Here is a 15,593-nt window from a genome sequence, read left to right on the forward strand (position 1 = left end):
TGTGTGTGTGTGTGTGTGTGTGTGTGTGTGTGTGTGTGTGTGTGTGTGTGTGTGTGTGTGTGTGTGTGTGTGCGTGCGTGTGTGTGTGTGTGTGTTGTCCATCTCTATATTCTTTTTATTGCTTTATTGTCTTCTTATTGCACAGTGTATTGCAGTGTGTGTGTGTGGGGGGGGGGATTACTGTCAATGTCTTATATGTTTATACGTTTTATTTAATTGATCATTGGAGGTGAAACGCAATTTCAAACTTCTGCGTTAACCCTGTTACATAGATCTTTGACAATAAAGTACACTTGACTTGACTTGACACTATTCTCCTAAAATGAATAGTTTTATTTTAGGAGACAAAACGGGGATTTCTGTTTTTCTTTTCACCGTCACAAACTTCTCCTTCTCTCTGCTTCTTCTTCTGCATTGAACAAGCAGTTCAGCCCTGCTGCCCCCTAGTGACTGGAGGCTTGTTTAAAGTTCCGGAATGAAGACATGAATGCTTAAAAAAACAAACTGTGGCTCTTACATGGTGGGGAAACAGTGAGATCCAATGACGTCTCAGCTGGACCTCAGGAGGAAACTTTGATATTTTTCAGTTTTATCTGATCACTATCTGGTCCATTAATTCTGCTATAATACAACTCACCACTACTTTAGTCTTGTTTAAATCATAATCAGAAGGGAAAGTTGGCTGGAAGAATAAAACTGAGCGAACAGACATTAAAGTTCCTCCACAACTCGAGACATGCCCTTCTTCTGTTGGTCAAATTGGCAAACAGGCGCAGATAAACGCCCCGGCCCCGAGTTAAACAGCTGTGTCCATATTCAGCAATGATATTGCCCTCTAACCCTGAGTCCAGATGCAATTACCATTTTAGAGACACACCGAGCGTCCCGGCTGCTGCACAACACTATCAATATTAATGTTCTGTGACTGAGGAGGCTTTGAAAGAACTTTCTCCCACATCAATATTGATGGTGTTGCCATACATTGGGGTTGGGGCCCTTTTTAAGGATTTATAAGAGGAACGCTGGTGGGGGGTGGGGTCTTTATACGAAAGGGGCCAAAGCCGTTTTTGGTCGGTGCCTCAGTGATGTACATTTTGCTGCCGTCCAGAGCAATTTCCGCTGGAAAGGGGTGACTCCGACCCACGCCTGATGAGATCTGAGACGTATCCAATTCCCCTGAAATGCTTTGGCGGCGATGATAGTTGTGAGAGGGGGAAAAAAGAACGTTTCATTTCAGGGGATCTGGGAATGTTAAATGGGAGCCTGTTGATACTGAGGAGGGGGTATTGCTTTGTAGGACATCTTCACAAACCGTCCGCTGCCGGACCACACACACAGAGCAGACAGATCCAATTCATTATATTAGTTTTGGAGATTCATTGCTGCAGATATCAAGTGTCAAGAGGGTGTGCTTCATGAAGTTTTGGGTCTGGTTCATTTTAAACATTAATCATAGAAAGAAAAAGAAAAGCAGAGGGAAATAAATGAATCTTAGGATCAACTTTGACTTTGTCTCCAGAAACGATCTGCTGCTGGTGGAGATCGTCAGCCTCATTTGTCACGTTAACGAGTCTGGATTAAAAAACCCACTGAGCTTTCTGAGGATTGTTATCAGCAAAATATCAGAAAACAAAACAGAGATGAATGCCAGATTTACTTCAGGAATACTTCAAAGTGAGACGTCAGGTATGGAACGGATCGTTTCAACAAACCTCCTGCTGCCTCGTTTCGCTAACGGACCAGAACTTATTCAGTGTTGATTTGTCCACATATTTGGATATATATGGTTCCAGTCCAACAGTTTTCATATTTCAAAGAGTTCTTGAAGCATTTCACTCTAATGAGATTCCCACCCCAACAACACAGATAACCAAACCCACAGCATCACAGATTCTCCACCATGCTTCAAAATGGACGTCTAATTGTTGCTATAGAGATGGATGCATGATCTGTCTGCAGAAACACTTTTTGCATCACATGAGTCACGTGATCAACAGCTGGATGTTATGCAAACCATGAAGAAGAAGACAGGAAGTGGTTTGAGTATAATTTAATGACTTATTGCTTGAACAAACTTACTCACGTGTGATTTTAATTGCGTTTCTTGATTAATTGGAATGCCACAATTTTTCAGTATTAGAATATTGACAAAGTTTTATGCACATTAATAATGGAAACAGTTATTTTTGTATATGAATTTCTCATTGGTTTATTGGTTCTGTGTGTTTTCTCTCTTTCTGCAGGTGTAGAAACTTCTGGGGTTTTGTCTTTCATTCTCTTTATCCTTTTCCCTCTCTTCTATTCTTCCATCTTTCCCTTTTAGCTCTTTGCCCTCCTCTCTTCTTTTTCCCTTTCTTCTCTGTCTCCATGTCTGTTGCATTAGAAATTACACATTTAAATATGCTTCAGTTAAATACATCTTACAGGAAGTCTAGATTGTCCAACATTTAGTTGAATTTAGCTCAACTAATGAATTTATTTTCAGGTTTTTCACACATTTTAAGGCCGTTCTAAACTAAAATGTATAAAGAGAAACAGAATGAATTGTTCCAGCTTATTTGTAAATGTCTCGCCTTTTTCATCTGTCACTGTCACTGAGGCTGAACACATCACAGAGCAACAAGCCAGGACAAGACAGCCGGACCCCCAACGCTTCACTTAATACCGTCCTTTATTTTGATGCTGCCTAGTAAGTGGAACCTCTTTGGTGAGACAAAGACTGACCTCAATTCAGTCTGACATCCCACCTATCGATCTCGCCGCCCTCCCCCTGAGATGGCTTGCCCTTGTGCCGCCACCGTTCACATTTAGCAACAAGATAAAAAGCTCCGTTTTATTAAACAAAAATCCCTCCCATGTGTTGCCTCCTCTGCCCGAGACCAAATTACAAACACGACGCTCCACTTTTATAAGCCCTGGGAGTTCTGGTGTGTGTGTGTGTGTGTGTGTGTGGGGTGGGGGTTGACTCTTTGTGATACAGTAAATTGAAAGTGTGTCATAACAAATAGTGCAGGTGTCTGACTTAAATGCATGTGACTAACGCCCATGTCTTCTCTGTCAAAGGAGCATCCCGTGTATTTTTTAAAAGTGCGGCAGCGACTGTGACATGGACCCAGGACAATTACTGTCAGAGCGCTGGGTGATGAATCTGCAGCCTCATTGTGTTTGTCACTTCGACCTTTGGCTGGGACCTGATTGCTATGACTGTCTACCTGCAAAATGGTTCAGATGCGTCGTTTCTGCCCTTGAACTGTGAATGTAAAAATATAAAATAAATAAATACATAAATGGTCCCTGCATGTGTAATTATTGAATCCGAGGAGGAAAAAGCTGCAAAACAAAGCAATAGATTTACCATATCAGCTAATGATTTGGATCAACTGCCAGTAAAAAGACAAGTAATTTACCTTCAAAGGGAAAACCTGCTTTTCTTTCACAGGCTTTGTAGGTTGTGATATTTACAGGCTCTCATTTGTATCCTGACACGGCGTATTTTGCTTTTATAGTTTGTGCTGAGCCCGGTGGTTGCCATAAATGGCAGGTGTGCAAAATTGAAGTGCAAAAGTAATTCAGCTCCTGCCATTCAAAGGAGCCGTGTCAGTTTGATTTACCTGTGCATATAAACATTCACACACACACACACACAGGCAGGCACACACTCCTCTGGGCCACATGTGTTTTTTATATTCATGTGGTGAGGGCCAGAAGAAAAAATAAAAAGAGAGAAAGAAATGTGCGGCTCCAGAATGGAGGTTGAGGGGTCATGGTGCTTGGCCAGGAGTGACAGCTCTGAAATGAAGGCGTAAGTCAGTCGGCTACTCTTCATACACACACGTGTGTGTGAGGGGTAATGGGGGGACGGGACGGCCGTGGGTGGCTGGGACAGATGGGGGGGAGAGGGAGGGCTGAGTTTAAAGGTTACCAGGAGGGGGAAAGTGGCTTTTGTTTGTTCTTGTGTGCAGCGTGGGTATGCAACATGAAACCTGATCAAACTTCAGAAATAAATCAGCTTCATAATCCATCAGAGTCACTCAGATTAAATGCTTCTGTATCTGTCCGTTAACAACCGATTCACCGATTTAACCAGGAATCAGCTGAATGTTAGAGGCGGGTGACACGGGCTCAGCGTTTTATCACCATATTCTGTTATACTACTGTGATAAAGATAAAAATGATCATATAAAACTACATATTTCTCCTTTTTAGATAACTGCATGACAGCATTCATTCATATTTGATACAAAGTTCACTCATATTTAAAATAAATGTGATTTATATCGTAAAACTGCACACAGACTTCACTGAATCATATTTTCAAATTGAATGTCAACATAAGAAAACAGTAAAAATGACATTTTAGTCAGTGTTTTTAACATTAAGTGAAATTAAAATTTTTACCCAAACTAGCTCACATGTCTCAACATGCCAGAGGTCAAAGGTCATGTGTGTTTTTTCTCCTTTAAAACAACAACAAATCTCAGTTTGTTAACTTTCTGAAACGGCTGAAGGGACATTTAGGTTTCCTCCCAGCCAGACCGAGGGGGAAACCCTGTTTTTGATTAAATAGTTCTCATTGATCCGAGGTATTGATTATTTCTCTTTCCCTTTTTGATTCAAGAGTTTTTCAATCTCTACGGTGCCATAAGATGATTTATTCTGAAAGGTGCTCTGCAAGAGAAGCAGCCACTGGCAGAGGTTAGCGGCTAACCGAGAACATAAACATGATTACATTTTTGACTTTAGTTGTTTTAGAGAACACAACCACCGATACGCCTGGCTGAAAACAGACGCAGAGACAGTTTTGGTCTTTTCTTTTTCTACTTTTTTTTACACAGATGTCATTACAGAAGATTCTAAAAAATTATCTTGTTTCTTTTTGATTAGCAGTGCTGATAATCCTTTATGTAACACTGAAATGAAAACACATCCACTGCATAATGTCTACAGGAGGAGGAAAGGTCATAAATTAAAAATAGACATCTAGTTCTTGTGCTTCTTGTTTGGTTTAGATTATATTCCCTCATTAATCACTGAGTAAATGCCGTTAGCTATCCGAGTTCTCAGCTTCCTGTGCAGATCGTTAGCACATCTGTCACTAATTCAGACCTCCATTACTTTTACATAAAGACATTGATCATTTGTAGTAAAGAAAGCATCTGCAGATAAAAAATACTTTTCACATCCACCTGTGAAAAGCTCAGTCCTTTCTGGTTCAATCCAGCGTAGGGCTGATTTGGTGATTAATTGTTGCATTAATTGATTGATAATTGAAACTAAAATTGCTTAATAAAATTTAAAGCAGGTGAAGCTAAAACCACATAAAAAGGGTTTTTTCTCTTAAATGATATTTTTATAGTTTCGACTAATTACTGCTCTGACATTGACGTTCTTTCAGCAAACGGCTTTTTTAGTCTGCAACTAATCGATTATTAAATTAACTGATAATTATTTCTACATAAGATTCATTACGATTAGTCGTTTCAGCCTTATTGTGCTGCAACAACACATTTGCTCTTGATTGGTCAGACTGCTGATGATCAGTTAATCTTCCAGGTTTCTTTTTTAGTCTTAATTTAGTATTCAGGTGAAGATCAGTTCATTTTATTCCGACCTGACCGATAAAACCCAAACTGAAACGGGGTGTACTTTCTTTCTAGGTCTGGAAAGTGACTGAAAAGAGAGTACAGAACAGTTAGTGTGAACAAAACTTTATTTCAATTATTGGATAATCAATATTTCCAAGCAAAAGGGATAAAAACAAACTCTTAGAAACTTTCTGTGGATTTATTGACCAACACAACTTTCTCAGGTCCCTGATGGCTTTTCCAACACTGATGCTTGACGTCGATACTACGCTGTCGTGTTGGAAATGTGACATAAACAAAGTTTTTCCAACAAAAGGACAAAGGAAAAATAATAAAAACTTAAAGTATTCCTACATTAGACACAGTCCTAAGTCCCACAGGGATAGTGTTGCAACATAGACTGAGGTTTTCAGAGGTTAGTGATACATTACTCCACATGATAAGCTCTCAAATGACATGAGTTTAGGGGCTTTTCCCTACACAACAATATCACCCGGAAGTGGAAAAATAACTTGCATGATGTCTAAAAACTAAAAGTGCTGTTGATGTCGAAGCAAAAAAATCCTATTGTGAGTTTTTTTTAATGTCTAATTATTGCATAAAGACAATCCGTATATACATGTCTTTTTTGAAAATGCACGTTCCATTTCAGCATCATGTGAGCTTCTTTCCACTCCTGACAGAACATAATACCTGTTATAACAGGTAACGAGAGATTATGGCACAGTCATAAGATAAATGCTCAGTGACAAATCTTTGTTCTAAGGCAAGTACAGCTAATTCTGTAAATTGCCTCCCAAACACTCACTTCCTGCCTAAAGTCTAAAAGGTCCAATACTGACAATCATTACAAAAAAAGAAAAACACATGTATGGGGTTTCCGCCTCCTGTGGCAGCATCAACGAGGGAGTTCTAGTGAATCTTTTAAAAAAGTAAATATGCATTTTCATCAAATGGGTTGAGGGTAGAAATATTCCACTAGTGCTGAGATTTAACAAGTGTGAATAAGTGTCAAGTCTGACAAGATCTCAATGCAAGTGCCAAAGCTTTAATTTATTTCTTTTAAATTTTATAAAGTGATTCGCAGAACCTGAGAATCCAAACAATTGTAGTCAAATTAAAGACAAACCAAAAAGTTGCATTTGCTTTTTTAACTGACATGAATTTATTCCAAACTAAATGCATGTCTGCTTTGGCACAGGTTGCTCCTAAGTGTGAAATTTGTTGGGTTTGTGTTTTTGTTCTTGTGCTATAACTGAGGGCTCTGGCTGCTCTGCTGCCAATCCTCTCCTACGGTTCCCTTTTCATCCATGCCTACTTCCATTAATCACTCGTACTTTTTTCTGTTCCTCGTGAGAATTCAGTTTGTAAGAAATGCTTGCATACGTATAGATTTGTTGGTGCAGCCGTCTTTTGTGTAGACATCACAGCATTTATTTGAGGATAAAATGTGGATACTTTTATGAGTGGGCCAAAGATTTAACAGCTGAATTAATCAAAAACATTGGTCAGGTTGCAGTCAGTTGGAGCCGCTCCAGGTGTTCATCAGGCCAGGTGAGAGAAACATCAATGCTGACAGAAAATATGCAAAGTTTAAAATGAGATTAAAGTTTCCAAATGGATGTTATTCATTCATTTCTGCTAAATTAAAAGTAAAAGTGGCTCATCTATGCTTCATATGCGACTATCTTAGAAATGGTGCATCATTTTGTTATGTCCCTGGCAATCTGGTTTCCAAACTGCAAATCAGATGCATCAAAGAATGATGATAAAATATTAGTTTTTCTCATCATGAGAAGAAACACAATGCAGGTAAAAACCACCTAGATGACACTCGGTATTTAGATTACAGGAACATTCTGTGATGAGATGTTTACAACATTTATGAGGAAATCAGGAACTCATCAGGAACCAAATGAACGAGGTCATGATGAAGAATAGTAGTGGAATTGCTACGTTTTGTCAGTTACAAATATAGTAAAAGTTTTGCAGATGGCAAATGGATTTTAAAGAACTGCTGATTAAAATAATTCAGCGCCTGTGTTTAAAGGATTATCCAGGTCCAGTTTGACCATTTTAAGTATTTTAATAGTATACTTGGTTTTGAACTAGAGACGGTCAAGTGCAATATATGCATCACTTGTAAATGGTGAACTGTGAGCTGCAAATTGCGATCCAATGTCACCAATAGTTTCTCAGTACTTCGTTGAAACACCTGTGGATCAGACTCGTTTCTTCATATGACTGATAAGTGGCAAATAATCTTTAATCTTCTTTTTACAAATAAACTCCTACTGACTGCAACCTGACAGGATTTCAAATATTTAAAAATATATAATTCTGTTTCAATATTATGAGATATCATGATCTCATAATACCCCTGAATTTAATGACGACATTTTCATTTTCTGAAATTTTCAGATATGGTTCTGAAAACAAATGAAGAATATGTCATCTAACCAAACCAAATAAAATATCTGCAACCTTTAATGGAAAATATTCATATAGAAGATTACTTTAAATATACGGCGGTCAAAGTGTTCACCAGAAGAGCGAAACAGACACATGAAGAGGCCCATGGAGGACAACTTCCTTTCTTCTCCATGAAAATCTGGGCAGGATGTGACCAAAACTGCACAAGGTCAAAGTGACAAAGGAGCAGAACAACCAGAGCCCAATACCGACATGTCTGCTGGTCTGACCCCCCACACCCCTAGAAACCTGAGCTTTTTAATTCAGTGAACCCAAAGATGCCTTAGATGCCAATGAATCAATGATATACTATACATATGGACACAATCATGAGTTATCTCTCCATACAAACAGTGCTAAAACAACACACAATATGACGTCATCTGCAAAAGTTCAAGACATTTTGGCATTTGTCTTCTTTTAATGGCTTCTGGTTTGCTTTTCAAAATTTAGTAAATACACACTCAGACCTCACTCTTGGCTGCAGAGTTCGAATGGCATAGTCCCTGCTCAGGTTCAGCCATGCTCTGTAAATGCAGGCATAGCACCAAGAATTAGGCAAACGTTTGCACAGTTTTATAACTGACATCTGAAGCGAGTCCATCAGACCTGCTGGTGAACTGTGCAGCAACACGTCCAGCTCATGCCACGTCTCAAAGAGAAAGACTGCACGCCATCAGCTCAGGGACTTGGAGAGGCCATTGAGTCTCTGTATCGACAATGACGAACAATTGGCTGGCTTGTGTAACCGGGATGGTAACGTTTCAAGAGTCTCAAGGGTGGAATGGTGAGGAAGATGCTTCCTCGGGGAAAGCTGAAAAGTGGACAAGGAAGGGAAGGGAAGAAGGATGAGCTTCTCCTCTGCTGCTGAGCCTCAGGGTCCGTTCTCATTGTAGTGGAGCGAGAGCGGCCGCTCGCGCTGCACTGTGGGCATGTAGGGCCAGTTGTAGCTGGAGCCAGAGAGCAGCATGTCTCGGAGCAATGTCTCAATGGGCGTCTTGCCCACCAGTCGCACGAAAAACAGCTGCTCGATGACCGGCGAGGAGACGATGCGCAGAGAAGGCAGGCGGAGGAGCAGGCGCCCGAATCGGTTCGGCTGGCTGGGATACTGGTTCCTCACATATTCCTCCAGAGCACACTGGGACTTCTCCTGGATGCTCTCCACATGGGCGACATCAGACAGCCCCATGGCATCTGGAGGAAAGAAGGAACATTTATAATAGTCTGATTAAAAAGAGAACCAAACTCCTCCACTCTGGTTTAACTGGTTTGACCAAAGGACAGCGTACCAAACAGAAATGAGGGTTTAGAGGTCAGAAAAAGAGCTAAAGAACAAAAACATTCATGTTAACGACAAACACCGAGACTTGTATGGTTCGGGTGCCAATCCTGCAACTTTTAGATGGACTCGTTCTCCAACTCACCTTCATCCACAATCCGCAAGCTCTGCAAAAGCCTCGTAATGAGGAATTCTTCTGATTCAGGTGTGTTTTCAAAGGATGCATCTGAAAATTGCAGGTAAGTAGCACTAGAGGCTTGGGCACCGGTTTGTGGGTCAGTCTACCCCCAAACTCAAAGAGCACCACTGGAGAGCGCTGGCCAACCAGACAAAGCCAGTGCAAGTTGTTGAAAAGAAAACCAGGATTTCATTTTCATATTTATCGTTTCAATCCTGATACTGTTAATTCCCTACTGGTCTTAGTCCTAATCAGGAAACAGTTTATCTCTTCTAATAACTATTTGTCTCTACAGTGCAAGATAACCAAGATGAACCTCAGAGCTGGTTTTGAATGACAGATTATTTTATACAGTTTTTTACATATACGCATCAGTTTTAATAAATGTTCAACTCAGGCATCTCAAAAGCAAAGGATAACAGTAAGTGGCAAGTTTTTTCTAGGTTCTCTCATCTTTTCCATTAACTGTGAAGAAAATGGTTTCACTCCAGTGTTTGTGGCCTTTTCAGTTGAAACGGGACGTAAATATCTCGCTTGGTTTGGTTTTCATTGATATGTGACTTTGTGAGACTTTTGTTTAAATTATTAGTCAGTTTGCATGTAAAGCTGAGAAGGGAATGCTTCACCATCAGTCTTAGAGGACATGCCATTCAAGACTAATTAAATCTGGTGGACTAAGTAAGAGTTACTATCACAGGCATCCTCCACCGAGAGGCTCAAGGTAAGATGCTCAAACCTTATAATAAAAATCTACTGCTGACTTCAGAGATACTCATCCACCTCAACCCTTCGGTCTGAAATCACTTCCTTCCCAGCCTGGGTTCCTGTTTTGCTTCCAAGCCCATCAAACCTTCCCTCTAATTCACCCCCGCCTCCAGCCGAATCTCACACAAACTGAGAGAGTGCGTAACACCGTGAGATATTTTTTGCACCCTCAGCGCGGAGGGGAGAGCAAAGGGATTAAAGCAAAGGAGGTCAGAAAAGTGTGAAGTCTAAACAAAGACACATTTTACTGTACTCTGCCGCATACTGTACATTTTGTACGCTCTGGCCCCTGAGTGAACCCACATTCGGCAGACAGGTACTCGATGAGGGCAATTTATTCTCAAGCTTTTTACGTGAAAGCGCTGGCCTGTAAGCTTTAACCCGTCGCCTTGCATCACAGGTCCGCTTCGTCATCGCAGGCTTTGATCTGTCCCCCGTGTAAACCCCGTCCTGCTGCGCCTCGGTTCCACTCTGGAAACTATTTAATTTACTCCACATTTTAATCAAGCGTGTCAATGCCTCCCCACCCCCAGCGGACTCTATTCTTATCATTCTCTGAGAATAATTGCCCCCTCTTTGGCTATATTTCCCTCCACACGGGAGGCCGCTGGACGGCGTTGTAGTCGGGATTTTTATTTGGGGTCCTGCGTGACAAAACGGCCAGCGCCTGGTCAGGATTAGCGGAGCTGTCTGCGCGACCGAGACCACTTCGCGTGCCAAAGCGACAGCTCTGTAGGTGCCCTTCCACGCCAAGCACCAACGTGTTCTTTTGTCTCATCCTTGGGCACGCAGCGGATCGGAGGGGGCCAAGGATCAGGGTGGCAGGAATGAAATACCCACTCCCTGATGTGGCTTGATGGGTCGGGTCTCCACAGGGGAGCGGAGGGAGTTGCCTCAATGGAAACAAACAGACAATTGGTGATTGTCTGAGCTTGTTAAGATATCCTACGAGTCAGGTTTATTACCATTTTGCAATGCGTCAATTTCTGATATTTTCTGACAGCTTTTTTTTCATCAAAACGTGTGTGCACTTGCATCTGCCAACGGAGGAAAGTCACACAAGACGCTCAAGGCTATAGGGGTTATGTAGGTCACGGCGAATCCTGCGTCTAACTGAAACGCGCCATGCATAATTCAAGTCCTGCGGTGGGGGCAGGGGTCTTGGGGCTTGGACTCAGCTTGGAGCTTGGGGAGCACGGGGGCTTGGGGGGTGGGTTTGTGGACGGCTGTTTTCAATAATAGATGGGATCATAAAGGAGAAAGAAGTGATGAAAGCAGGGAAGATAGCAGAGAGGTGGATCTGTAGCCACCCACGTACACAAACAGGTTCCAAGGTTCGGAGGAGACGCAGCACGCATCAGGAATGGATCTGACAAGCCGTGCAAGAGGCAAAAAAAAAAAAAAGGGAAAATGCAATTAAAATCAGAAAGGAGGAACATCTCAGTGTTGGCTCGTTCACCATCCGTTTCCTCCAGGGTCACAAAGCATGATCCTGCAGTGAGGAATCCCAGATGTGACAGGATTCTGGCTTGTCCTGGATCCCTGCGACTGGAGGGATAAACCACAACAAGCTTCGTATAAAAGCACCATCAAAACAACGAACATCAAGGGCTTTGTCGAGACTTACAGCAGTTGTACCCCTCAGTAGCTCAGTGGTGCGAGAGTCAGCAAAGAAAGTGGTGCAGCCTGAGAAATAAATGATGTTGGATGTTTGCAGTTTTACAGTGTAAGATGCTGGAAGTCACGGCCTCCTAATGCAATTTGAATACAAATCTTACTTTTCTGTCTAACTGGATCCTGTTTGGGACATAAAGTTAAACACTGGGGGGTTGAAAATGCTGCATAGATGAAGCGTTACTGTTTAACATCGTGATCAAATTACAACCAAATTCAGAGACCAAGACTGTACCAGCTGCATTTACATATGGAGCCAATAAGACGGAGTCTGCTGCAGCGCTGCAGGTCAGCTCCCGGTCAGCCTCCGTGGAGGTGAAGAGGTTGTGGATTAAGTGCAGCTTTTTTCCACAGTTTAAGCACTGCTGTCTGCTTTGCAAGTCTTTTTTCTCACTGCGTTTCCCGTCCTCTGCTACAACCGCTTCCGCTGCGGCTCAAAACAAAGATTTGATGGTTTGCATATCCTAATGTTACATAATAACGAACTTTTAGGGATTGAGGAAAACAGAGCAACACTTTTTTACCATGCATATTTTTTTTAATATGTCAATAATGTTGAGGAAATGCACACGCAGGTCAGACACGGAACGTCCTGTGATTGTGTCTCAGTTTGGACATGATTACAAGATTTCCAACTTTAAACTGGAACATAGAAAAGTTGGATTGGATCGTGGAGAATAAATAATCAGTTTGTAGTGTATTTATTTTTCTTTTACCAAACATTACAAAATAAACTGCAGCACTTCTGCACATTGAAACCACAAACTTGAATCCATTAAAATGGGATTTTGTGCGAAGCAGCTGCAGGTGGTTTGGGTCACCGTCCGCCCGTTTTGCATAAGTATTGGAGTGTGATTTGGAGTTGTCATGGCTGCTCCTCTGATTGATGCTGTTCCCGTCAGTGCAGGTGGACGTCCACGTCTCGGTGGGTCTGCAGGTGGTCCATCCTCTCTCCGTGTTCACATGATGGATTAAACTGAGCTCTGGGAGATGTCCACAGCTTGGGATGTTGTTTCAGAGCCAAACCCAGTTTAAATGGAACCAGGAGGTTCTCTCTGGCCCGTTTACTTGAGCTTCATGATGTTGGTTGTTCTCTGATGTGAATTTCTGATGACTTAATGCAGTTACAACGACGGATTAGGGCCAAAATAGATAGAAAAAAAATGAGTCCAAGAACATTTTTGGGCTTAAAAAGTAAAATATTTGGTATAAAAAAAAATTTGAGATTCATTTTAGAAATGTTGGGCTGCACAGTGGCGCAGTTGGTAGAGCTGTTGCCTTGCAGCAAGAAGGTTCTGGGTTCGATTCCTGGCCTGGGGTCTTTCTGCATGGAGTTTGCATGTTCTCCCTGTGCATGGTGGGTTTTCTCCAGGTACTCCGGTTTCCTCCCACAGTCCAAAAACATGACTGTCAGGTTAATTGGCCTCTCCAAATTGCCCCTAGGTATGAGTGTGTGTGTGCATGGTTGTGTGTCCTGTGTGTCTCTGTGTTGCCCTGCGACAGACTGGCGACCTGTCCAGGGTGACCCCGCCTCTCGCCCGAGACGTTGGCTGGAGATGGGCACCGGCACCCCTCCCGACCCCACTGAGGGAAAAAGGGTGCGGGAAAATGGATGGATTTTAGAAATGTTCTGGAAAAAATTTTAGAAATTATTGAGTTTCAAAAATGAATTTTTTTCAACTATTGAAATTCCAAAATTTCCATGATTTTTCTAGAAAATTTCAGATTTTAACTCAACATTTTTTTGGCGGAAATGAACAGAACTGTATTTAACGATCAAAGTTTTCAAAGCCATTTTGGAGCCTGATGAATTAAAACTATATGCCACATTTAGTTTTTCATAAAACTCTTAGGGTTTAAGTTCTTGTCCCTCAACTGCAACGTTAAACTAGCTTTTCACGCTGAGTTTCCTCTTTGCGATGTTTAACCTCCAAAACGTTCCAGCCTGGCCGGTTCTCAAACTCACGCTAAGTTGTTGTGATTAAGACAAGAACCTGCTCCAAAGCATCATCCCCATTAGCCCGCCGCTAATTCCCTCTAAACTTACTCACACTAGAAAGGTTGTGTTTTTGTTGACGTCGGAATCGACCTTTGACCCTCCGTGAGTCTGTGAACCACAAACAAATCCCAGCCATATGGTCACAGCCGTGAAAGATGGCACGGCGTGAGTTCAGCCATCTGCGCCGGCAATGTGACATTAAAACCAGGCGTTTGCATCACCGTAAAACAAGAATGTTATGAACTCGCAGCGACGACACGCAGCCTTTTTATTCAGGCGACGGGACGGTGTAACGCGGTAATCTTTGCGTCTTCAGCCGACACCATCTGGATGTTTAATCTCCTCCAAATGTCCTGGATGTGAGCTTTCATTGCTCAGCACAACATTCAGATATTTACAGTGTTTTTCTGGGTTTCCAGTCATTTACTTAAAACAAGATCAGATGAAACAGCATTTATTATATCTGATATGCAGTTACATTTTTTTTTACATGTATTTTCTCAAGGGCTGCACAGTGGCGCAGTTGGTAGAGCTGTTGCCTTGCAGCAAGAAGGTTCTGGGTTCGATTCCCGGCCTAGGGTCTTTCTGCATGGAGTTTGCATGTTCTCCTTGTGCATGGTGGGTTTTCTCCAGGTACTCCGGTTTCCTCCCACAGTCCAAAAACATGACTGTCAGGTTAATTGGTCTGTCTCAATTGCCCCTAGGTGTGAGTGTGTGTGTGTGTGGTTGTGTGTCTCTGTGTTGCCCTGTGACAGACTGGCGACCTGTCCAGGGTGACCCCGCCTCTCGCCCGGCACGCCAGCTGGAGATGGGCACCAGCAACACTCCTGACCCCACTGAGGGACAAGGGTGAAAGAAAATGGATGGATGTATTTTCTCAAACTAGAAATATTTTTTATCTATTATTTATAGCTAAAAATACTTTTAAAATTAATACTTTAGTGGATTAATTATGACTGTGCTTGATTTCAATAAACTGGGCTGAGCTGTGATGAATTGGAGACTGATTTTGCATAAATTGGGTGAAATTTTAACATAAATGTCAACAGGCCTGGATTTAGGGGAATGTGGACCCAGAACTGCAGGAACATGTGATTTTATCTTTTTGTTTTTTTATCTTATTAAACAAATTGTACTTGTATTTTTTAAAGTCAGAGCTTTAGCGTGAAGAACTTCACCAGGGTAATTTAGGCCTGTATAACAAATCCTGCGATAATATTGTTATATTGTTGTTTTGAGACCATTTTCAAGTAACGGTAGTTACTTAGTAATGCAAGAAAATATTCGCAATAGAGGTGTGCCGATCGATCGGCCACCGATCATAATCGGCCGATTTCCGTGAAAAAGTGCATGATCGGTGATCATTGTCTCTTGTTGCCGATACCGATCACCTGCATCTCATTTCGCAGCCTGCCTGTGCAGCTGGTCTCCTCTTTCCTTCACACTGTGCAAACACGCAGCAACAAATCCTAAGCGATGTGGAACTATGACGCACTGAGTGACGCACTGAGTTACGTGTTGCGGTGGAAAATTGAAGTAGGTCAAAATGCATCAACACAACGAAGCTAATACGACATAAAAACAATGACATACTTGACGGAGTTTGGCTACATCGAGGCTCACTGCAGTAAAAAAGACATA

At 41.9% G+C, this 15,593-nt stretch overlaps 1 protein-coding gene across 1 annotated transcript in view; it reads right to left on the reverse strand.

The window, feature by feature from the left end:
- Window positions 1–5,692: 5,692 nt before the first annotated feature.
- nr2f5 (nuclear receptor subfamily 2, group F, member 5) overlaps window positions 5,693–15,593 on the reverse strand; it is a 26,915-nt gene continuing 17,014 nt past the window's right edge. The window contains exon 4 of the mRNA XM_008430739.1: window positions 5,693–9,251. Within this exon, the coding sequence (XP_008428961.1) occupies window positions 8,932–9,251 (320 nt within the window). The 3' untranslated portion in view covers window positions 5,693–8,931. The remainder of the gene's footprint in view (window positions 9,252–15,593) is intronic.

Source organism: Poecilia reticulata, linkage group LG16 (assembly GCF_000633615.1).
Source record: "Poecilia reticulata strain Guanapo linkage group LG16, Guppy_female_1.0+MT, whole genome shotgun sequence".
NCBI classification, from domain to species: Eukaryota; Metazoa; Chordata; class Actinopteri; order Cyprinodontiformes; family Poeciliidae; genus Poecilia; species Poecilia reticulata.